Source organism: Thamnophis sirtalis, unplaced genomic scaffold, assembly GCF_051295495.1.
Source record: "Thamnophis sirtalis isolate CommonGarterSnake01/CBP01778 unplaced genomic scaffold, rThaSir2_p1.2 scaffold_4, whole genome shotgun sequence".
Classification (NCBI taxonomy): Eukaryota; Metazoa; Chordata; class Lepidosauria; order Squamata; family Natricidae; genus Thamnophis; species Thamnophis sirtalis.
This window is the reverse complement of record NW_028261384.1, coordinates 111009448-111035281: the sequence shown is the minus strand read 5'-3', so window position 1 is coordinate 111035281 and position 25834 is coordinate 111009448. Positions and strand designations below refer to the sequence as shown.

At 36.4% G+C, this 25834-nt stretch overlaps 1 protein-coding gene and 1 pseudogene across 1 annotated transcript; both read left to right on the top strand.

The window, feature by feature from the left end:
* Nucleotides 1-19318: 19318 nt before the first annotated feature.
* On the top strand, nt 19319-20324 carry LOC148046198 (olfactory receptor 14J1-like; annotated as a pseudogene).
* Nucleotides 20325-24177: 3853 nt separating this feature from the next.
* LOC148046197 (olfactory receptor 14A16-like) lies at nt 24178-25092 on the top strand. Its single transcript, XM_087711937.1, has one exon. The coding sequence runs from the start codon at nt 24178-24180 to the stop codon at nt 25090-25092; it is 915 nt and encodes a 304-aa protein (XP_087568063.1).
* Nucleotides 25093-25834: the final 742 nt, after the last annotated feature.

The following is a 25834-nucleotide window of genomic DNA, read 5'->3' as shown; positions in this document are numbered from 1 at the left end:
CAAATTATTTTAATATGATTTATATTGTGTTCACAGTTCTGAATTTTCTGTTTTTTTTATTTCTATGAATACAGAATTAAGATAGAAAGTCACTGTTGATATGAAAGCAAATCCAAAATCTCAAAAAAGAAGAACCATGGAACTCTATATGTTGCTTAATAAACGTCCTGCATTCTAAATTACTTTCAATGCACTCTACAGATGATAAATATTGATGTCTGCCAGCACTGGCATTCCACAGGTTGATAATTCCTGATGTTTAGTGAAGTGAGGCTTAGGGTATAATGTGAAAGAGGGAAATAAATCCAGAGCAGTCTTAAATGATGTGGGTTAGTTTTCTCTTTCCTTTCCTGTATAAAATACCTTCCCTCTAATACTGGACTGTAATATGGCTAGTCAAAGCCTTGGCTTTTCTAATAGTACATAGGCCTCAATTGCATTTCCCTCTTTAATTAATCATTTATTCCCTAAGTTTGATATTTTGCACCAATTGACTGCCTGAACAATTCTCTTTTCTGTGCAACTTTTTTTTGGAAGGGATTTGCTATGGTTTCCTTTAAGGACTGAGTTGTGGGACTGGTTCAAAAACATCCAGCTGGCTACATTCCAATGTCAGAACTGTAGTCCTGTTTTATAGTTCCCCAATGCTTTAACTTCTGTATCAAACAGATTTTCAGTATCTTTAGCTGAGTCTATTTATTATTTCCCTTAGAAAAGCTTCAGCAAAACCAAACACCTGATAGGGTGAAAAGGTTGTATGAAGTGATACTGTATCGCACAACCTATTAGTAGTCAAGAGAAATGAAAATTCAAGAAATTAAATTAGTATGATACATGTTTCTAATGAAGATAAAAATAATAATGATAAAAATAAGATTTCAAAACTGTTACAATTTCATACCGTATAAAACATGTTCTCTGCTCTAATACACAGACAAAGGAAGATATACAGATTTGTATTAAGAATGATACCTTACTGAAATGTCCTTGAGAAATAATGAATTCTATCCATCCTACAAAGAGTTGCAGAAAACCAAATCTATGCATCCAATAAAAAGAAAGTTGCAGTGCTTTGAAACATTATCCCTTTCATGTATAAATGGGAAATTTTAGTGTACATGTAACAGGAGTGGTTCTGGCATCCTAATAGTGCTATACTGATGTTGCCAATGTGATCACTCTTACCTATAGACATTGCTCTTTTTCTTTCTACCTGCTTAGCTGTCAGGACCAATAACCAGACCAGACATTAAGAGCTCATTCAGCTATTTTATTGATTAAGCCTCTACAAAAGAAGGTTCTCAAACTGATGGTTGGCACTTGGGTGAGACTTGATAAGGTCCAACAGGATTGGATTGGGATTCCTGACTAATTCCTCATTTGACTTCTCCCTTCTTCCCCTGGCTCAGCCAGTTTTGCCTCTTACATTAGCAGAGGTTATATATATATTTGTTGTATTTGTGCTGATGAATAAATTAAGGCATATCGGGGGTTGTAACTTTATATATATATATATATTTGTACACACACACACACACACACACACACACACACACACACACACACACACACACACACACACACACACACACATATATATATATATATATATATATATATATATATATATATATATATATATATTGTACTTCCTCTGGGATGTTCAGCTTTTCTTCCTTTTCCATTTGTCCCAGTGATAACTACCGAAAAAGATACATAGAGAGAAAGTCAGCCATCCTACAATCTGCCTCTAGGGATTTGTTTATTCTTGTATCTTACTTTGTATGTTCCTTAAAATTTTTAGATTTACTTTATGCTTTACTTTTTTTTTACTTGAGTAAAAAATAGTGAAATATGAAAAGACTGAAAACTATTTCTTTGTGCTTTGCCATATGGACTTTATTGCATTGTACTGGAGAAGTGTTAGTGACCATTATCGCAGAAGAAATTCTATCCTTATCTTATTGCAGGGAACCATTCATTGCAGAGAGCAACAGTTATTAACCCAGAAAAGAATCTATATGTACATTGATTTTCTAAAATCTGTGTCAGATTTAGAAAGAGAGTTTATATAAACTCTCTTTCTAAAGCTTATTTTCTTTGCTTCTTCTTCTGTGAGTTTTCATATTGATTTATTTATCATATCAATTTACTGTATTGTTGTACTCTAAGTATTTTATAGTTCTCTTTGTGTTTATAACTCATTGTATAAACCTTGTTTTAGATTTTTATTTGCAGCCTATGCAGGCAATGAAATGCACCCTAAAAGATGGATTCCTTGGATAATTACAATGCTCTATCAACTTGTTTGCACTCTCACCACAGATGACTCTGGTTTCTATGGTTTTATTGTGCACCTTATTCTACTGGACATCAATTGGGTTTCTGTGGATTTCTTGAAGTTCTTTTCATCCTGTTTCCTTTTTATTCTCAAGAATGTTTTAATTTTCCACTCAATTTAATGATTTTAGTTTAATTAACACAGTTTTCAGCTGTTCCCCTCACTGTGGTTGGAAGAATAGATGGTAGGATTTCTTAAAACAGAGGTGTCAAACTTGCATCCGATGGGCTGAATGCATCATGCGGTAGCCATGCCCATTCCCATTTAGCAAAGTCATGATACATCGTATGATGACTTTTATTTGATAGCCCTTCTTAAAGGGGTTTGACACCCCTGTCTTAAAAGGTAAAAGTGAAAGAGAATTCAAAGTGATGAAACATGTTCCAGGAAGGAAACAAAATCAATTTGTTCTACTTGACTCATGAGGGGAAAAAAAGATAATAAACCTTCAAAAGAGATTCTCTTAAACTTCAGATAGTTGTTTAACTACATGAAAATTAGATACTAGGAAAATTAGCATCAGCTGTCATTTCAAATTATCTGTGCATCAATAAAAGAAATGGCTATTTGGAATATTTCTTAATGTCTTTTCAATTTAAAACATCAAATTGTTATTGTTGAAAATCTTGTTCCACAATATTGAGAAAAGTAATCTTCCCATTTATTTGTACCCATTTCCTGTGTTTTTACTCATGTTTATTCTTATTCCTGTTATGTTGTACATGAGTGACAAACTAAATAAATAAAATAAATAAAGTACTGAGATGTCAGAGTTCATAGATGCAATCGACTGCATCTCATTTTGTGGCCAAACTCTCCTGGAGGGAATAGAGGTTTGTACTTGATGGGAGACTGCTTTCTAAAAATGACATAAGACTTTCCCTCTTATTGTTGAAAAAGAGGATTTATTCTGTTAATATCTAAATTCCTTTTTTAAAAAAAAAATTCCAGTGTGTTTAACATGTGTAAATACCATCTAATGAATGCCAAGTGTTATGCTGCAAATAAAGTTTTTTACAGTGTGGATTTCAATTTTTTACAACTGGTACGATGGGTGTGTCTAGGTGGGGCGGGGCATGTGACTCAGTGGGTGTGGCCAACTTGACATCACTCACGCACACTGTCATATGACACTTCCTCCCCACCAAGTTAGGCCATCTGAAACAGTAGTAAAATTTTTGACAAAGGGGGAAGACATTTTTATGCTTTTCTCATTTCTTCAGTGTAAAGATCACTTTTGATATTGTTTCTACATAGCTTTTCAACTATGCATCATATTAAGGCATGTTGTGTTTCAGAATCATTTGTATAATAAGAGCAAGAAAAGGGTTCAATCCAAAATTGCAACAAGTAAGAAATGAGGTTGACCAGAACCATTAAGAACTGGTAGAGTTGAAACATTCTTCAGGTAATCAAGATTTCTAGGAAAGATCTACTTGTTCAGCAAAAGGAGTGACTTGCAGTGCCATGAAAAGCTATCTTCTACCGTTTGCATATATCAATGTAACATTTTAGTGCACATTACAATTGAGTGTGACATCAAAATACTGATGTACAGACTTTATCAATGTGTTGACCATTGCACCCACATAATAATAGTGTAGTTTTTCTTTTTACAGACTTACAGGGGCATTAGAATCTTATACTTTCTATTGTTCTACCCACCCAAAAGGACATTCATTCTTTTTCTCATTTTCCAGCAATGGGTTTTATTCTTTCAATCCAGCCAAAGCTAGGTAAAATTGGAGTGGGATTGGTTATTCCACCTATCTTCCTCTGGGCATTTTTTGTAAACGTTTTGCTTCTAATGATAGTTTCAAACATTCTTTAACATTTTAGTGCACATTACAATTGAGTGTGACATCAAAATACTGATACACAGACTTTATCAATGTGATGACCTTTGCCCCTAGATAATGATAGTGTAGTCTTTTTTTCTATTGATTTACAGGAGCATTAGAATCATACTTTCTATTACATGTTCTGCCTACCAAAAAGGACAATCATTATTTTTCTCATTTTCCAGCAATGGGTTTTATTCTTTCAATCCAGCCAAAGTTAGGTACAATTGGAGTGGGATTGGTTATTCCACCTATCTTCCTCTAGACATGTTCTTACTGGGCATTTTTTGTAGATGTTTTGCTTCTAATAATAGTTTCAAACATTCTTTACTTGAATAAAAGATCCTAAAGTATGAGAAATGTTCTTTTGGGGAAGTGGTAGTGGCCATGGAATTGGGGTAGGAGAAATACATACATGCCTGCATGCATGCATTCAAACGGTACATACATACATACATACATACATATATACATACATATTACAATATGTATGTGTCTGTATGTATTGTATGTATACTGATTTTCTAAAGTATTTGCATAATTCCTTTTCTAAATATTAACCATTGTGTATCTGATCTGGGTGATTTTATACTGATTTCTATGGATTTATGGTATTATTTATTCCATTATAGCTTTTATAAGTCTGTATGGGCTTATATTGTGTCTCATTCCCCGAGCCTTGTTTAAGATATGTATCAGTAATCTTATCAGGCAGCTGTATTGTCCTTACAAAGGAGTGTGGCTTGCAATACAATAGTACAATAATCCTGCATTTTTGACCTACGATATAAATGCCACTGTGTTCTATTATTTTGTTGTGTAACTACTGGCATTGTACTTGGATTCTATAATTTTCCTGATATTTTCTTTTATAATTGGCAAATTATTATCCACTTCTAGATATGTGGACATACCTAGCCAAGGTCAATATCTGGTTCCTGCTGGAATGCTGCAATTCTGGAAAGGAGAGTGGATGCTTCTTGTGGGTATGCTTCTTGTGGTTGAATGCTTCGAATGATTTCACTTTTGCTGTAACTGCATGGGAATTAAGTTCAAGGATTGATCCATCAGGATGCATTCCCTCCAGCCAGTTCCACCCTATTACCCAAGGCACGTTGAGGATGATCTGTTATCACCATCCCACTTCAAAGTTCTCCTGGTACCATACTGGCTATTGGTGGCACTGTATTGGCTACTGGTGGGCATGGGGCATTGGGTGAGGGTTGAGCAGGGGAAATTAGTTTAATATTTCATACAAGAATCTCCAGACTCCGCCTGATTTCTCTGCTATCATTTTTCTCAGTAAAAGTACCTTTTGAACTATGATTTGTTTCAAGAGTCATGCTTTCCAGAGAAGATAGCTGAGGCAGGTCTTTACAGTCAAGCTCCTCCCCTACATGTGGGATGCAGGATAGAGGGTGAGATTTTTTTTAAAATGGGGATCAAAGAGAATCACAAATGATGAAATATTTTCCAGGGAGGTTTTGCCACTTGATTGTTTTTCAACTCTCACAATTTACACTGCGGCCCTCATTCTGTTAATAATCTGAGGTATTATCATTCTATGTGATATGCTAACTGATCCTGGAGTAAGCTATATTAATGAGCACACAGAAATCAGTTTTATTCACATTTGCTAACTATGTTAACAAGCACATATAAGCCAGTTTCACTTTGATGTACAAATATCTTGAGAGAAAGAAAAGAAAATCAATAAACATTTGGAAAAGAAATATATATGACTGCAAAGAGATGTTTCACTACATGAAAATGTGTGGGACAGAATTGACCTAGTTGTAAAGAGAGATTTGGAGAGATTTCTACATAGACTTTAAATAATTAATTAACTACATATTTAACATTAGTACCTTTGATACTGATAATTGTGATAATGATAATTATGAAGAATAAAAAGCAGTTATAATTTGCAGAAATTTGGACCAAACCATCATGCATGAACTGATCCCAAGTAGATGCATTAGCATAGTCATCTAATTATATATCTTTATATCGGAGAAAAATGCATCATACAATATGTTTTTATTTCTCTGTTTTTAAACAAAAGTATTATTGTTGAATATGTGCTAACATGGATTAATGGATTCAGAAATAGTCATAGCAGGGTTCATCCAAAATGTCTGCTGCCTTCAGAGAGTTTATTCTTTTTATACAGTTTTAACAAGGAAAGCAAAGAGCATATAGCAATAGCATCTTTATTGGTGTATTCTCCTTGTTAATCTTTAAGAACATCCCAGCCTGGGTAAAGTCTCGCATATCTTGACAGTTCCTGGCGGTGCCTGGTGCTACTAATTAGGTGAGTTCATAGACATCTGAAGGAAACAGTTACTAAGTCATGGTAGTGTGCTGCACATCTCCTCTTCGTAACTTTTATATTACCTTTTTTATATTACCCATCTCTACAATGGATTTCAACATTGTTGAAAAAATGCTGTCAGAATTCAAAGGTGCTCATTTTCTGTCCAAACTCTACTACAAACATTGTTTGTATTTGATAGGAAACTGTCTTTTCCAACTGAGTTTTCATTTTTTTCTGATTGTTGGATAATAGGATTTATTAATTTATTCTACCGATATTTGAGGTCCTTGGATTAAATGTATTTAACAGTGATATGATTGTATATTTTTCACCGTGTGCATATCAAAATAGCCTTTATGCTTTAAGGTTCTATCATATTCTATTTAATAATATGCTATTAAATACATGTTTAATAATCTTGTATTTATGTGTTAGTTTAAAATTATTTATGCTACTAATTTTTTCCTCCTGATTGTTATGGCGTATGATAGGTATGTTGCCTCAATTTCCCTAACATCTGGTAGGGAAATAGAGATAAAAGCAATCTCTAATTTTCTAACATTACCACAATTCTGTAGAAGTAATGAGACATTATGATGGATCCAATTATTCCTAATAAGATTCTATTGACAAAAATGAAACTGAATGTGATTTTTCTACTTCTTTTCATTAGTACATGAAGAAAAGGAATTGAAAGAAGGAAAAACATGTGTTTATTGGTTGATTCTTTAGACAGATGGACAGGAAATTGACAAGAATGTGCTATCATATCTTAATCCTGCATCTATATTTTCCATTCTGATGGAAATGATCTAATTTTTCTGTCCATTATATAAATGTATAAATGATCTAATATTTGCATCCCTCTTCTCTGTTTAACATGCTCTACTACTCTTTTCATTCTGTCCGTGCCTTGCTTTTTTTGATGTTTTCTATTCATACCACAACTTCCCTAATTTTATCTAATTATATCCCTCTCTTCTCTTCCCTTACAGTTATGCCAGCTTTTTGGAGCTTCGGGGGGTGGAGCTGCCGCCATCGGGAGCTCAACAAAGCTCCTGCCAGGACTCTGGTTCGTATATCTTATAAGATCTATAGATATCTCCCCTTTCTGGCAGAAAGGGGCAGGGAGAAGGTCAGTCGTTAGGATCTCTTTGTAATTCATAGCTTTTCTTTTTGCTGTGAATGGAGAAGAGGTTCAACATTAGCTGAGCCTTTACTCCGGCCAGTTTTCCGCGCTGCCTTTTTTGCAGCCTAGGCAGATTGCCTCCCCCCCCAGGACAAAGCTAAGCTATTTAAAAGCCAATCCGGGCGGGGACCATTCCCGAGGAATTTCTTTCATCACTATTTAAAATACCAGCTTCAATTTCGCAAAAGGCTCCCTTTCTTTTTTAGCTGCGTCACAAGATGGCGATCTCGTTGCTTTTGTGTTTGATGTGACGTACTTAGTTAGCCCTACCCTCCTGAAGGCTTCTCCGTACTAATTGCTAAAAGATTAACTGAGGGGAGCAGAGACTTTGATTTTTGGCTCGCTTGATTGCTTGTCTTTTATTTTTATTCTGGAATGGCTCCCAAATCTAAACAGAAGCGCTTCCTTAATAACATATCTCCAAAAACTGCTATGAACTCGCTACCCTTGTCTCCTACACCCTCCACGGGAGATTTGCTAACACAAGAATTTCTTCTCAAAACGCTTAATGATTTCAGACAGGAGATTAATCAACTGATATCGGATTTATGTGATCAATTTGATGCTAAAATTGCTCAGGCAAAGCAGGATATGATCGGAGTAATGACAGTCATGACAGATTATATTGCTGAAACGGAGGACAAATTGGAACTTTTGGAAGAAACTAACCTTAATCTGATATCAAAAATTCAAACGTTGCAACAGGAAATTGAAACTGCTCAAAAAGAACTTGTCATGATAAATTATGATAAGACTGCCTTTGCTATAAGAGTTAGAGGACTGCGTGAAAACCAACAGGAGAATTTGAAACAGACTTTCTTTGAGGCTTTCAGCCGCTTGGTGGGAAGTCCGGGACTTAACTTTGATTGGCAGATTCAAAGAATTTACCGCCAGAATTCCTGGGTAGCAAAACAGCGACAGCTTCCGAGGGACATAATAATATACTTTACTACAAGGGAATCTAGAAATGAGATAATACAGAGGCTTTACGGAAAGAGGTTGAGAATTGATGGGGAGGACTTGATTGTTTTTAAAGAGATACCATTCCAAATATTAAGAACAAGGAGACAGTACGCTTTCTTAACCGAAGAACTCAGAAACTCTCAGATTCCATACAAATGGGAAGTCCCAGCTGGTATTACAGTTACATTTGGCAACCAAAAACACCGCATTAATTCTGTCTGTGAAGCCCGAAAATTTTACTACGAGACCCTGAAGGCGGGACCTCCTGATTCATCCGGACCTGGAGAGAGACAAGGAGAAGGAGACGACAAACAGCGAGACACGTGGCTACAAGGCGGAGGGTGTTGCTTTTCCCTTCCGGAAGGGCAGAAGACTAAAGAATAAAGACTAAGCGATGTTTTCAAAGCTTTAGGATTTCCGTCTGGGATAAAATGGAAAAGTGGCATATCGATGATGAGACATGGAGACTGAAAGAAGCGTTGCTGATTGTGGACATATATTGTACATAAGTTTTGTCTGAACTCTAACTCAAATTGCGCATGAACTATTTTCTTAGGCGAGGAGAGCGGAAATTGTGATCTTTTTGAGTTGTGGTTTGGGACGAACGGAGTTGGGAGGTGCGTGGGAGAGGGAAGGGTAGCGAAAGCTTAATTAGATTACCTGGGGCTAGAACGCAAGCTGATGTTTGTTTGAGTTGCTATTTCAATATAAGGTCAAGAAAGATTGGTCGGAGAGTCTTCAGGAAAGTGGAGTAAATATGGGAGGAGCAATGGAGGCGGATAAAATATATATGTGGATATGGATAAAGGCAGGGTGGAAGGTTAAAAATTTATATGTGGAGGTGGGTAAGGATAGAAAGGGAGGTGTTGGAAATGAAAAATGAAAGAAGTATTTGAGTTTAATGGTGTTATAGAAAGGTTTGGATATTTGGATAAAAAAGAGATAAATTAAAGGTCTGAATAGATAGACAAAGCAATGAGACTTTTAGTTGGGGAATCCTAATTGATCAACTTACCTGGCTCTAATACAGTTTGAAACCCTGCAAGTAGCAAAATAACCGAAATTTGGAATGAGCTACATTGTTTAAGATTTACAGATAATGGGAAGCTGTGTTAATGTAGTGGGTTTATTGACCCTTTTTGTTTCTTTCTTCTTTTTGTGTGTGAGTGTGGGTTTTTTTTTTTTTTAATTTCTTATTCTCTACTATTTTTCCTTTTTCTTTTTGGCTTTACTTTTATCTTATTTTTTTAATTTTAAAGTTAGCTGGCCTTATTATACTCAAATGCTTGTTAAAGAATTATGCCGGGTATGGGACCTGCGAAGCCGTAAGGGGGTTAGGGAGGGGGGATTATAGGGGGGAGGGGGGAGGGTGGAATTACAGTTTCAATCCTTAGAACAATAAGAATTCACTTGTATACTGCGGCTCGTTTTTCTTTTTTTTCTTTTTTTCTTTTCTACTTTTATTTTAAAAACAAATTGAATTGTATGGATACACCAAAGTGAGGAGAAGAGGGAAAGAGAAGGGAGAAGTAAAGAGGGAGTGAGAGGGAATGTAAGGAGGGTGAGATGGAGGGAGGGGGAGATGTCTGAGGGGGTAGGGAAGTAGAAGAGGGGAATGCTGGAGGGGTGAAAGGAAAGTTGGAGGGGGAGAAGAGAGGGTGTATGGGGGAATGAAGTGTTATGTTGGGTTTTTTTTTTCCTTTTTTTTTTATGCACAGTATATAAGTGATTGTATAAAATGAAAATGAAAATGAAATAAAGATCTGACTGACAAAAAGTTATGCCAGCTTTTTACTAAACGAAAAATGAATAATCAAACAATTTCTTACTTGCTGCTGTTAGAATTATCAAAAAATTGGCATCTGCAGCTTTTGTATTTCTTCCTCTTCTTTGTGTTATATCTGGCAGCTGTTACAACAAACCTTCTCATCATCACTGCAGTAGCTTTTGACCATTGCCTGCATAGCCCTAAGTGCTTCTTTCTCATGAATTTAGCTCTGCAGAATCTGGGTAGTGTTTCAGTCATTGTCCCAAAATTCATAATAAATTTGCTCATAGGGACCAGACACATTTCTAACTTTGGCTGTGTTGTTCAAATCTTTCTCTTTCTCTCCTTTGAAAAAATATTCTGATTTTTTTCCTCCTGACTGCCATGGCATGTGATAGGTATGTTGCCTTTTGTCCTCCACTGCACTATGAGATGGTGATGAATTGGAAAGTCTACACCAAAATAATGATTCTGGTGTGGGTTTCAGGTCCCCTCTATGGAATGTTGCATACCACTGGCACTTTTCCATCATTTTTTGTTCTAGTGCGGTCAACCAATTCTTCTGTGAAATTCTACAATTGCTGAATCTAGCCTGCTCTGGAATAAATCTACTTGAGGTTGGAATTCTTTTGCTAGTTTCCTTGTTGGATCAGGTTGTTTTACTTTTATAGTTGTATCTTATGCATTGATCTTCAAGGCAGTGATAAGAATCCCTTCCAAACAAGGGAGGCAAAAAGCCTCATACACTTGTATTTCCCACCTTATAGTAGTATCTATGTTTTTATTAAGTGGATGGATTCCATACATGAGAACTTCCTCTAAAGATCCATCTTACTTAGATTTTGTTCTGTGCTCCCTTCTTCCACCCCTGTTCAATCCAATTGTCTATAGAATGAGAAATAAGAATATCAAACGTGTCATTTCTAAATTGTATGGATTTGAAATTTTCTTTTAACATTGTATTCTGTTCATGGCAATTTTCAATTCTCCTGCCTTATTCTTTATCCAGGGAAGGAAAATAAAAAAGGAAAACACTTCTTTTAGTCCTGAAGAATGATAGAACACAAAATATTTATCAGCAAACATTCTGCATTGCTAATTATTGTTAGTATATCTTTGAGGATGTTTGGCAGCCCCTGGCATGCCACAGGGTGACTGCCCTTGATTTTGGATGAAGTGAGTACTGGAGGGTAATGCCATTGTGGAAAAGAAGTGTAATGGAGAAGAAGTTTTTTTTTCTCCTTGTGCTTTCCTGTATAAAATGGTTTCTCCTTCATTGCTTGCACATAATATGGCAAATGAAAGCTTTAGCTGCTCCAAACCTATCTTTATTTTAATAGTTTGTACCTTTAAGTCAGCCTTAATTCATAGGATCTTCCTGGACAAGTATCTGTATTGTTTATTGGTATGGTTTTTAGAAGCAGTTTGCCATTATTTTCTTCCAAGTACTCAAGGAGAGGGAGAGGGAGAAGGAGTGGCCTAAAGTCACCCATTTTTAAAAAAATTCCTACCACAGAAGTAGGCCACACTGTCTCCTGGTTTTAACCTTGATTCATTGAACTCTACATCAAACTATTTTTCACACAAGCACCAAAGCATTCTTTCTTTCCCTATAGAATCATTTGGCAAGGTAATTAACTTTACAGGGTAGGCAGGATGAATAAGCTGGTATGAAGTGTCATAACCTTTTGAGGACCACCAGAAATCTGTAATTCAAAATTGTAACAGAACATTGTATAGGTTTTGAGTAATGTTCCAAATTGATACAAATTGGAAAAGATAAGACATGCTCTATTGTAAAACACCTGAAAAAGGAGTATAAATAAATGTACATCAGGATGATACTTTACTGAAATGTGCTTCAGAAGGATTTTATCCAATCTTGTGAAAAGATATATCAAAAGCTTTATCCACGGTTGTGTTATCTATGCACCATCTGTCTAATACTTTTTTAAAATGAATTTTAGCTAAATGTCCATAGCATATATACTTAAATGAAGATTCCCCAAATAATGGCTAAGTATGAGCATATATTGCGAAGGTGCCATATGCTTAGTTGTATCACTTTGGCAATATCAGCACTTTCCTTTGAGAGTGAGGAGCTTTAAACTAGAAGAATATAAAATTTTGTTCTATGTTCATGCACCTATATTGATAGTTGATTTCTTGTTTACATGCCTTATTTGTGTAATTTTCTGTTTACAGTATACTCTGCAGTTGTAGCTATTACTTTATTCAATAAACTCAACTTTTACTTAATTGTGTATATATTAGTTTCTGATTTCTGTGTGTCCCTCATATTCATATTTTTGTGTAGAATGGAGGAATAAGGAAATACCCTTCTAGAATCTTTTTAATGCCAGTTCCATCTCAGGATGTCTAGGACTCTGGAGTGGGAATCAAAAGTCTGAGACTTTCAGAAATATTAGGAGCTATGGAGCTGTGTGAAGATTTCCCAGGCCCTTATTCAGCAAGTACAAGGACAAAACAATCATGTTGGCTTTAAAGGTCTCTAAACATTTTGACTTTTCTTAATTTGGAGAAATCAAAGTGTCACTAAACTCATCCAAATACAATGGTCATTTGCACTGCCACTGCCTCAAATTTATAGCATAAGATTATCCATGTTGTAATATAAAATCTTATTCTGAATTTGAGCAGATGCCCCTTTTTGATGTAGGACGGCCAAGAAATCAACTCCTCAAGTTTAACCAGAATTGTATTTTTATAGTCTTGAATGCCTGATTGTTTTTTACTTTGTCTCCTTTTTATACAAAAAAGAGACAGTTTGAAGACTTTTTTTTCTCCTTCAAATGTTTTATTTTCATTTTTCATTTTCATTTCATACAGTCACATATATACTGTGCATGATTGGGGCCATATAACATTGGGCAACAAGCACAGCCATCCTTGTATTCCCCAAAATACAAAACCGATATACCACTTCAACCCTCCATACACCCTTTCTTTCTCCCCCCTCCAACTTTCCTTTCTCCTCTCCAACATTCCCCTCTCCTACTTCCCCTCCCCCTCTAACACTCCTTTCTCCTCCTCCCTTCCATCTCACCCTCCTTCCAGTCCTCTCTCGCACCCTCTCTACCCCTCCCTCTTCTTTCCCTCTGCTCCTCGCTTCGGTGTAATTCTACTATCTATCGATATATTCAGCTTCTTATTTTTATACTAAAATTAAAAAGAGCAACAGTATACAAGTGCAATCATGTTATTTTAAAATCTGGCACATACTATATTTCCCCCCTCCCCCCCTCCACCCTATGACCCCACCTCCCTTCCCCCCTCCCGACTTCCCAGAGCCCGTACACGGTATAGCTGTTTATCAAACACAGTCTAAGATGTATTAAAACCAAGAAAGTTAGGAAAAAAGAATAATAAAGAAAAAAAAGGGAAAAGAAAAAAGAAAGAGAAGAAAAAAGTCAGTAAAATCTCTGCGTTGAACTCAGCTTCTTACCATTACACAAACTTAAACAGTTTACATTGTTCCTAATCTTAATTGATTGATTACCTGCAAGATTTCCCCAGAAGTTATTTGTTAATTCAGCTTTTCCTGTACTCTTCTCTAGCTAGGGGCCTTATCTCTTTATCTAAATATCTATCTGTTTCCAAACCCTTAATTTTGTCCCCTTTGTGCCTCCTTCCTCTATGACACAATTTAGATACATTTCGAATTTTTCTTTTGGTATCCTCTTCCAACTCTTTTCGTTTTTACTCTTGTTTATGTGTGTGTGTGTGTGTGTGTGTATATATATATATATATATATATATATATATATATATATATGTATGTATGTATGTATGTATGTATGTATGTATGTATGTATGTATGTATGTATTCATCAGTACTCCTCTCATATATGCTTTACTTACATCTCCTACAAATTCCCTGAATATACCCTTATTCATATTCTGAACAAAGTATTCAGATAGCAATTTTTTACAATCATTAATATACTTTTCATATCAAAATAAACTCCCACTCGACCTCCAAGACCTTCTTGCCTGCACTACCCTTCCCAATTCCGTCCAAACTGAGTTATAATCCAAGAGAACCCTCGCCGCAATTTTTGTCTTCTTCACCCTAAAAAATAAATCATTAGTGATTTGTATAAAATTCAAAGTTGTCCATCAAATCTTTTTAGGTCTAATGCAATATATCTTCCAAAGGGATCTGCTTCAGTTCACTCAGCCTTAATGTCTTTTAGTAAAAAAATTTCTTTCTCTTTTATAAAGAGTTCAGACATAACTCCATAATCAATGGCCGATGATTATTGAGGTTGTTGCAATCTACCTTGTTTTCCCATTCGTCTGGTAGTTGTACGGCTAAGTCCTTGTTCTCTGGTCCCTTGCCCTTCCAGAAGGAGGAAATGGTGCTTTCTGTCTTGTAGTTGTGTGATTTGCTGTTTATCTTGTCCTTCTCGTAGTCTTTCTCCAGATCCAGATGATTCAAGGTGTCCCACCTTCAGGGTCTTATGATAGAAATCTCGGGCTTCCCATACAGAGTTGAGACGATATTTTTGCTTATCAAATGTAATTATAATACCAAATGGCACATCCCATCTATACTGTATCTGACGGTTTCTGAGTTCTTCCACTAGAAAAGCATAATCTCTCCTGGCTCTTAACATTTGGGGTGGTATTTCTTTCAAGACAATCAAGTCCTGTCCGCCAATTTGTAGCCTGGTATTATAAGACTCTTGTAGTATCGCGTTTCTAGACTCTCTTGTAGTAAAGTATATAATTACATCTCGAGGAAGTTGTCTCTGTTTTGCCGCCCAAGAGTTAATGCGGTAAATTTTTTCGATCTGCCAGTCAAAGTTGATTCCCGGTCTTCCCACCAGACGACTGAAGGCCTCTGAGAAAATCTGCTTCAAGTTCTCCTGTTCATTTTCACACAGCCCCCTGACTCTTAATGCAAGCTCCATCTGTTTATAGTTTATCATAACAATTTGTTTTTCTGCGTTTTCAACTTTTTGTTGCATCACTTCAATTTTGGATGTCAAGTTAGTGTTGGCTTCCTCAAGAACCTCTAGCTTATCTTCCATTCCAGCAACATACTCTGTCAATACAGTTACACGTCCCACCATATCGTCCTTTTTTTTTAGCAATCCTAGTATCAAGCTTATCACATAGGTCTGCAATAAATTCCTTTATCTCCTCTCTAAATTCTCTAAGAGTCTCAAAAAGAAATTCTTTCATTAGCAAATCTCCAGTAGGGGGCGTAGAGGGTGAAAGCTGCAACTTTGTGCCGAGTGCATGAGGTGTATTCCTAAAAGGACATCTCCCTGACTTTGATTTTGGTGCCATTATTTCTTTTCTTCAAACAATTATTCAACAATTATTCAAACTCTGCTGGCCCGTTATGTAGCTTGCGAGGGAAGAGAGTATTAAGTCCCCCCTTTATTTATTCTTAAAAGTTTTTCAAAAGATTTCAGAAAAAAGCATTGTAACAAAGCAAGTTTCAAAAGATTAGCATTGTAATGAAACAGTTCATATTCATCTCTGTTTAGAATGTCTCTATATTAACAAGGAGGCTTTTACCGCTTTTAAAAGTTGATAAGAAAAAAAAAGAAATTCTTGGTAGGTCTTAAAAAAAACTAATTAGTCAGAGAATGCTATCTGGCTGTTCCTTTGATCGTTCTCTCTGTCGGCTTACAGAGTTTACGAAAGGTTTCAAAAGACTGGCATTACACCAAAACAGTTCGGCAGAAAAAACCTCTGTTTGGAATGTGTCTATGTTAGCAATCACCATCTTGGGAGCAGTTGCACAAAGGAAGTTTTTTTATAAAACTGAAGCTAGGATTTTTTCTAGAAAAAGCAAATAAAATTCTCAGGTACGGGCTCCGCTTGTATTAGTTTCAGATAAGTGTCTCAAAAATTGTCCTAAGGGGGGGTTTCTTTGCCTTGTGCTGTTGAAACAGCCGAGATTTCTGGCCGGAGGTATGACTCAGCTTTGGTTGTCTCCTCCCTTCCGTTCGCAGCAAAAAAAAAGCTGCAAACTTCAAAGAAAGCTCTTACCGGCTGGGTCTCTCTCTGCAATCTTCTTGCCTGAAGACTGAGATATCTGGTAGGTGTTTAAGCAGATAACGAACCAGAAATCTGGGGGCAGCTCAATTAATCCGCCGCCAACGGCAAAGTCCCGCCCTGGAAGCCGACTTTTGGGTTTTTTTTAATGCTTTCCTCATTTCTTTGGTGTTAAGATGATATTTGACATTGTTGCTACATAGTTCTTCGAATGTTTTCAAGCAACCCAGTAAGGCATGTTGTGCTTAAGTATGTTTTGTAAAATAGGAGCAAGATAAAGGTTCAAGAGAAGTGAAAGGGAATCAGAAGTGATGAAACATGGTTCTCACTTGATTCTTGTTTCACCTTTCACAATTTGCCCTGCTGGTATGGCTGTGGCCCCAATTCTATTAACAAGCTCACTTATTATTATACAATATTATAACTGGAGCATAGAATATATCAATTGTGTTCTTAATGAACATTTACATTAATAAGCATGGAGAATTAAGTTTTATTTATTTTTTGCTAATTATGTTAAGAAGCACGTAGAAGTCAGTTTCATGTTAGTGTATAACAGGGACGTGCAGTCACTAGAGGCAAGGGAGGCGGAGCCTCACCACTCTCCTCAGGAAAAGAAAAGAAATTTAAATATTTTTTTTTAAAATAATTAAAGCCAAGATAGTTGCTACCAGATTCCAGGTCTGGCTTGGTGTCTGCTTAGTGTTAACCAAAGCAGGAGGCGAGAGAACTTGGGGCCTCTTTTCCATAAGGAATTTTTCGCCTTCTAAAAGTTAATAAAGAGTTAAAAGGCAAAGAAGTTCAGATGGAAAAGAAGCACTAATTCTCCCGCCTCCTGATCTGGAAGCAGCCAATCATGTCTTCTTGAGCACGCTTACGTTGGGCGGGTTATTTCGGAGGGCACGCTTCAGAGGAGAGAGGAGTGGGGGAGAAGGAGGAGGTTCGCTCTTCACCCCTCCCCAACCTTCCCAGGGTCCAGATTCCCTTCGCTGCAAGCCTTGCTGTCTCTTGCACTCCAAAGGTGGGTGGGTGTGGGAGCTTTGGTGGCCCCAATTCTTCTCTGGGGGGTGGGGTTGTCTCCTGGGGCTGCTGGCTATATAGACTCCCGAGGAGTGACTCCTTCCCTCCTAGTCCCCCTATGGGTGGCTGGAAATGTCCGTGCATTTCAGCCAGCCACAAAACGCTTAATGCTTCCTTACAAGAGCCAGGCGGGAGAAGCCCTCACTTCTTTCTTGTGGAGATGGGCACTTTGCATTGTGGGAGCTGCCAAGCGCCTTTATTGCAGACCTGGGCGCTTGGCAGCTCCCACGATGCAAAGTGCCCCGCCGCCCACCCGCTGACCCGGCCTGCGGCCGCTGCTTCCCCAAGCTCCACCGCTGGAAGTCTCAGATCACCTCTGGGGGAAGGCTGAGTGAGAAGTGGAGCGAAGCTTCTCCGTGGCCTCCGGCGCTGCGCAGAGGTTCTTGTATATATTTTAATTTTTTGATTACTTTGTAATCTTTGCAAATTTTTGAGTAAAAAATACTGAAATATGAAAAAGGATGAAATATTTTGCTTGATGCTTTGCCATAAGGGTTTAATTGGTTCTTCAGGGGATATGGTAGAGATCACAGGGGAGAATATTACCTTATTTCAGAGAAAAATTTAAAGCAGAAAAACAAAAATTATTAACCAACAAAACTGAGGATCTGTACACTGATTTTTAAAACATGTATCTATATAAACTCTCTTTTTAAATTTTATTTGCTGTACTTCTGTGAGTTTTCTTATTTCTACATATTTATTATATTACTTATTCTACTATTCTATTATAACTATTTAATAGCTCTCCAGAGGCTTACATTATACTTCGTTCTATGTTTTAGGTCTGTATTTGCAGTGTACTCAAAGAGCCAGAGTTGGGAATGACTAGCACATATATGCAAGGGAAACCTTTACCTTTACCAAACAGCCAAATGGACTCTCGAAAGGGATGTAGCTTGGCATACAACAATTAACTATCATCTTGTGTGTTGGCACTTATTGTTATATTTATTTGCTAGATTTACATTGTTCTCCTTCTAGAAGCACAAACTACACACATAGCAAGCACATCCAACAATTTTCTAACTCAGTCACAATCCTATATAAGTTGTAAGAGATTGGAATAGAAGTAATCTTCTATGTCTTAAAGTAGACTTCAGTAGGGATTTCCTAACCATAGGCAATCCTTTTAATTGGACATAAAATAACCTAACTGGGACTAGGAAAGAAGAGGAAAATATAAGGTTGGTGTTTGTTTGTTTAGAATGTGTGGGTTACAATGGACAGAAATTAAAGGTGAACTCTTCTACTTTAATGTGTCCATCCTACATGTATTCTTTCCATAGTCTGTTTCTCTCTTCATTCTGTTCATATTTTATATCCTTTTTTGATTACTGTTCTCAACACATATCAAAATGCCACTTTCCACATTTGATCTAACCACATCTCCCTTCTCTGTTTCCTTGCAGTTATGCCCTGGAGCTTTGTCTGAAATATAACATGAATAATCAAACAATTTCTTACTTTTTGCTGCTGGAATTCTCAAAAAGTCGGCATATACAGCTTTTACATTTTTTTGTTCTTCATGTTATATCTGGCAACTGTAACAATAAATCTTCTCATCATATCTGCAGTAGCTTTTGACCATCAACTGCACAGCCCCATGTACTTCTTTCTAATGCATTTGGCTCTACAGAACTTGGGCATGGTTTCAGTAATTCTTCCTAAAGCCATGATAAATTCTCTCATGAATACCAGACATATTTCTTACTTTGGTTGCTTTGCACAGGTCTTGATCTTTGTTTCCTTTGGAGCTTCTGATTTATCCCTCCTGACAGCCATGGCATATGATCGGCATGTTGCTATTTGCAATCCACTTCACTATGAAATGGTGATGAATTGGAAAGCCTGCATTAAAATACCAATTGTAGTGTGGATTGCAGGTCTTCTGTATGGACTGTTGCACGCCACTGGCACTTTTTCCATCCTTTTTTTGTTCTATTATTGTCAATCAATTTTTCTGTGAAATTCCACAGTTGCTTAAACTATCCTGCTCTGGTTTCAATCACTTGAGGTTGGAATTCTTGTTGCCAGTATCATTGCTGCACTAGGTTCTTTAACTTACATTTTTGTGTCTTATTGTCAGCCTCTGCTTTGCCTCCGCTTTGCTACTGCTTCGGCTGCCATTGAAACGGGGAGGGGGTTGATGGTATTTGGGAGGGGAAACATTGTTGTGCTGGAGGAAGATTCTAGATTTTGAACTGCTCACCTTACTGCGCATGTGGAGGAGGAGTGTTTCCCACCAAGGCCAACGGTCCAGCATTCCATCCTGGTGATGCCTTTCGACGTTATTTCACACCTGACATTTGGGAGAATTATGATTGGACTGTACACGGGATGCCAAGGGGAGGGGAATGAATTATACAATATATTATTTGCTTTCACGCCTAAATAACCAGACTTAGCTTAGCTTCGCTTCTATTCATTTATAATTAGTAAAAATACACTTGATTTCTACAAATGGAGTCATTTGGTTTTCTTTCCTGATTTTTGAATGAAGAAGGGCTGACACTTATGCTATGATCTTCAAGGCAGTTTTAAAAATTCCTTCTGAAAGAGGAAGACAAAAAGTGTTATCCACTTCTCTTCCCCACCTTATTGTAGTATCTATGTTACTATTAACTGGAAGCTTTGGCTGTATGAGATCTCCCTCCGATACTCAATCTTACTTGGATTTTGGGTTGACTGTTCTGTATTCTTTTCTTCTACCTCTGTTCAATCTAATCATTTATGGCATGAGAAATAAGAATATTAGATATGTCCTGTCTAAACTGTGGAGATTCTGAAAACAAAATATTTTAATATTGCTTCTATACTATATATCTATATGTATGTGTTATGTATATATGTGTGCATGTGTATATTGTTTGTATACTGTTTTTCTAAAACAAGTATTTGTATAACTCCTTTTCTAAATATTAACCACTATGTATCTGATCTGTGACATTTTATACTGATTACTATGGATTTATGGTATTATTTACTCTATTATAGGTTTTATAAGTCTGTATGGGCTTACATTGTATCTCATTCCCTGAGCCTTGTTTTAGGTATGTATCAGTAATCTTATCAGGCAGCTACATTCTCCCTACAAACGAATGTGGCTTGCAATACAACAATTTAATATTCCGGCTATTTTTGACTCCCACACAAATGCCACCTATTCTATTATTTTGTTTTGTAATGTAAGGTTTGAGAATACGTTGAGATCCATAGAAGTTTGAGAACACATCCAAGTCACAATGAGCCAAACATGAGACTTAAACAGAGGCTTGAATAACAACAAATAACAATGTAATCTTTGATCAAAGTTTAAAGACATGATGGTCAGTTGTTCCCAACATACCACAAATATATGCAGGGAAGAACTACCCTTCAGAAAAGGTGTAGCTGCTTTTTATACAATTAGAATAACATCCTGCTTTACAATACTCCTCACTAGCCTTACCAGCAGTATCTCTTTCCTCTGTTCCCAGGATTGGCCATTTGGCCCCCTGTTGTGAAGGGCACAGATCAAAGGTGAGATACCTTCTCAGGCAGAAGGGGGACATATCAAAGGTGTCAGTTTTACAGCTCTTTACAGCTCCATTCGGGATAGGTTATATGCCCATAGACTGCAGATTGATAAGAGTTCAAATGGCAAGGATTTGACATTTGCCAGATATTCTACAGACCCTAATAACAGTGCCACAGGAAGTCAGTTGCAGGGAACAAAAGGCACTTACAGCGTGCAAGCTTATATGTTGCAAATACAAGGCATAATATATGTGTTTTACAGAAAACAAATATTTCTACTAAAACCAACAAGTTTGTATCCTTATTACTATTCCCCTTCAGTAACTGTTGGCATTCCATTAGATTTCTGTAGCTTTCCATAGACTTCTTTTTGGCCTTTCTCCCTTGTATTTGGCAGAATTATTATCCACTTCTAGATATGTGGACATACCTAGCCAAGGTCAGTGTCTGGTTCCTGCTGGAATGCTGCCATTCCGAAAAAGAGGGGGTATGCTTCTTGTGGGTATGCTTCTTGGAATTGAATTCTTTGAATGCTTTCACTTTTACTGTAACTGCATGGGAATTAGGGAGGGAGATTGTTCCATCAAGATGGATTCCCACCAGCCAGTTCCAGCCTATTACCCAAAGCCATGGTGCCCCAAGGATGATTGGTTATCACTATCCCATTTCATAAAACCTTTGTGGAATCATAATGGCTACCGGTGGGCATGGGGCACTAGTTGAGGGTTAAACAGGAGAAATTAGCTTAATATTTCTCAAAAGAATCTCCAGACTCCGCCTGACTTCTCTGTTATCACTTCTCTCAGTAAAAGTATTTTTTGAACTATGATTTGTTTCAAGAGTCATTCTTTCCTGAGAAGATAGCTGATGCAGGTCCTTACAGTCAGGTTCTTCGCTTTCATGTGGGATGCAGGATAGAGGGTGAGATTTTTAAAAACTGGAGGTCAAAGAGAATAACAAATGATGAAACCTTTACCAGGGAAGTCTTGCCACTTGATTGATTTTCATCTTTCAGAATTTACACTGCAGCCCTCATTCTGTTAATAATCCGAGGTATTATTATTCTATGTGATATGCTAACTGATCCTGGAGGAAGCTGTTGTGTTCTTAATGGTCAATTATATTAATGAGGACATAGAAGTCAGTTTTATTTACATTTGCTAACTATGTTAACAAGCACATAGAAGTCAGTTTCATTTTGGTGTACACGTCTCTTGAGGGAAATAAAACAAAATTAATCAACATTCAGAATAGAAATATCTATGACTATAGATAGATTTTTCACTACCTGAAAATTAGTGGGACAGCATTGTCTTACTGGTAAAGGCAGATTTGGAGAGCTTTCCGTGTAGACTTTAAAAATGAATTAACTATATATTTAACATTGGTAGATTTTCCGCATGATAATTATGAATAAAAAGCAGTTATAATTTCCAGAAATTTGGAGCAAATCTTCATGCATGAATTGATCCCACATGGATGCATTAGCATTGGCAAAGTCATCTCATCATATATCTGTATATGAAAAAAAGAAATGCATGGTAAAATGTTTTTTTTTTATTTCTGTGTTTTTAAACAAGTTAAGTATTATTGTTGAATATATGCTAACATGGATTTTGACATTGTTAAAAAATGGTGAAATACTACAGTAGAAAGGCAAAATAGGTTTCTGTCTAAACCCTACTATAAATGTGTTTCGTTTACATTGAATGGGATACTGCCTTTTCAAACTGAGTTTTCATTAGCTTCTGATTGTTGCACAAGAGGATTTATTAATTTATTCTGTTAATATTTTAGCTCCTTTGATTAAATGTATTTAACAGTATAATTGTGTATTTATCACCAAGTGGATATCAAAATAGCAGTTAGTTGTAACTTAAGTTCTAACTATATATTGTTGTAACTAACCCTAACATTTTTCACATGATAATTGTGAAGAATAAAAAGCAGTTATAATTTGCAGAAATTTGGAGCAAATCTTCATGTATGAACTGATCCCACATGGATGCATTAGCATTGGCAAAGTCATCTCATCATTTATCTGTATATGAAAAAAAGAAATGCATAGTAAAATGTGTTTTTATGTCTGTGTTTTTAAACAAGTTAAGTATTATTGTTGAACATTTGGTAACATGGCTTTCGACATTGTTAAAAATGGTGAGATATCAGAGTAAAAAGGTGCAATAGGTTGTGTCTCATTTTCTGTCTAAACCCTACTACAAATGTGTTTGTTTATATTGGATGGAATACTGCCTTTTCAAACTGAGTTTTCATTAGCTTCTGATTGTTCGACAAGGGGATTTATTAATTTATTCTGCTGATATTTGAGCTCCTTTGATTAAATGTATTTAACAGTGATATAATTGTGTGCTTATCACTAAGTGGATATCAAAACAGCAGTTAAATTGTAGCTTAAGTTCTATCATTTTCTACTTAATACTATGCTATTAAATACATGATTAATTATCTTGTATTTAAGTATTAGTTTAAAAGCTGTTTGTGCTATTATTTTAGCCTAACATCTGGTAAGGAAAGTGAGATAAAAGCATTGCCATCACTTATTTAACACACAAAGAAACATTATACAAAAAGGAAATGTGTGTTCTCAAGATTTCCAAGTAAGCGATATAGCAAATCATTTTTATATTTATTGTGTAGATTTATACTCACTTTCTTCCAGAAGCACAAAGCATCATACATTGGGTTTCTCCAGTTTTCCAACACTATCGCAATCCTGTAGGAGTGCAGACACATTATGATGGATCAGATTATTCAGAGTAATCTTCCATTGATGAAAATAGACCTAAACCAACTTTGTTGTACTCCCAGCCAATGGTTTTGATCACTACATGGGATAACACACCTGAAAAGAGGAAAGTAGAAAAAATGTGAGGTTGATGATTGGTCATGAAGTGCAGATGGGTAAAAATGGGAAACATTGTACTCTGCTATCCCCATCCGACATCCCTGTTTTCAGAACCTCTGTTCATTGCATCCATGTTTTATGTTTCTTGATGTTTTCTATTCTCACCACATATTAAAATGCCACCTCCAAAATTTTATCTAACTGAATTTCCCTCCTTTCTTTCCTTGCAGTAATGCCAGCTTTGTTATGAATAAAAGATGGAGAACCAAACTACAGTGCCTTATTTTTTGCTTCTGGAATTCTCAAATAATCGGCATCTGCAGCTTTTGCATTTCTTCTTGTTCTTTGTGTTATATCTGGCAACTGTAACAACAAATCTTCTGATCATCTCTGCAGTTGCTTTTGACAATCGACTGCACAGCCCCATGTATTTCTTTCTTACGAATTTAGCTCTACAAGACATGGCCATTGTTTCAGCCATTGTCCCCAAATCCATGATAAATTCTCTCATGAACACTAGACAAATCTCTTACTTTGGTTGTGCAGCTCAGGTATTTCTCTTTTTCTGCTTTGAAGTTTCTGATTTTTCCCTCCTGACAGTTATGGCATATGATCGGTATGTTGCCATTTGCAATCCATTACATTATGAGATGGTGATGAATTGGAAACACTGTGCTAAAATAATTCTTCTAGTGTGGCTTACAGGTATTCTTTATGGAACGTTGCATACCAGTGGGACTTTTTCCATACTTTTTTGTTCAAATGTGGTCAACCAATTCTTCTGTGATGTTCCACAGTTGCTAAAACTATCATGCTCTGGATTTAATCTAATTGAGTTTGGAATTATTGTGGCCAGTATCATTGCTGGACTAGGTTGCTTTACTTTTATACTTGTATCTTATGCAGTGATATTCAAGACAGTGTTAAGAATTCCTTCTGAAAAAGGAAGGCAAAAAGCCTTATCCACTTGCATTCCCCATCTTACGGTAGTGTTTATTTTTCTATTAAGTGGATGCATTGCCTATCTGAGACCTTCTGCTAACACTCTACCTTATTTAGATATGGGATCAACTGTTCTGTATGCCCTGCTTCCACCTCTATTCAATCCAATCATCTATAGCATGAGAAACAAGAATATCAAATATGTCATTTCTCAACTTTGGAGGTTTTAATGAATTTTTAAAACGTTATTTTTATTTTTACTTTTAATATAATTTGTATTTTGTTTTCCCTTCACCTGCCTTACTCCTTATTCAGAAAAGGAAAAGAACAGTTTGTAAGGAAGACACTGCTTTTATTCATGAAGAATTGTAGATCAATTCTCTCATGGATATCAGACACATCTCTTACTTTGGATGTGTTGCTCAAATCTTTCTCTTTCTTTCCTAATAATTGTAGTGTAGTTTGCTGGACTTCTGTATGGATTGTTGCATACCATTGGCACCTTTTCCATCCTTTTTTGTTCTAATGTAGTCAATCAATTCTTCTGTGAAAGTCCACAATTGCTAAAATTATCCTGCTCTGGTTTAAATCTAATTGAGGTTGGAATTGTTATGGCCAGTATCATTGCTTCACTAGGCTGTTTTACTTTTATTTTTGCATCTTATGCAGTGATCTTCAAGGCAGTGTTAAGAATCCCTTCTGATCAAGGTAGACAAAAAGCCTTATCCACATGTATTCCCCACCTTACAGTTGTGTCTATGTTATTTTTAAGTGGATGTTTTGCCTATGGAAGGCCTCCCCCTAACACACAACCTTACTTAGATTTTGGGTTGACTGTTCTATATTCCTTCTTCCATCCTTGCTCAATCCAATCATTTATAGCATGCGAAATAAAAATATCAAACATGCCCTTTCTAAACTGTGGAGATTCTGACAAATTATTTTAATATGATTTATATTTTGTTCACAGTT

Coding starts and splice junctions, on each gene's coding strand:
- LOC148046197 (XM_087711937.1), top strand. CDS start 24,178: ATGGAGAACCAAACTACAGTGCCTTATTTTTTGCTTCTGGAATTCTCA.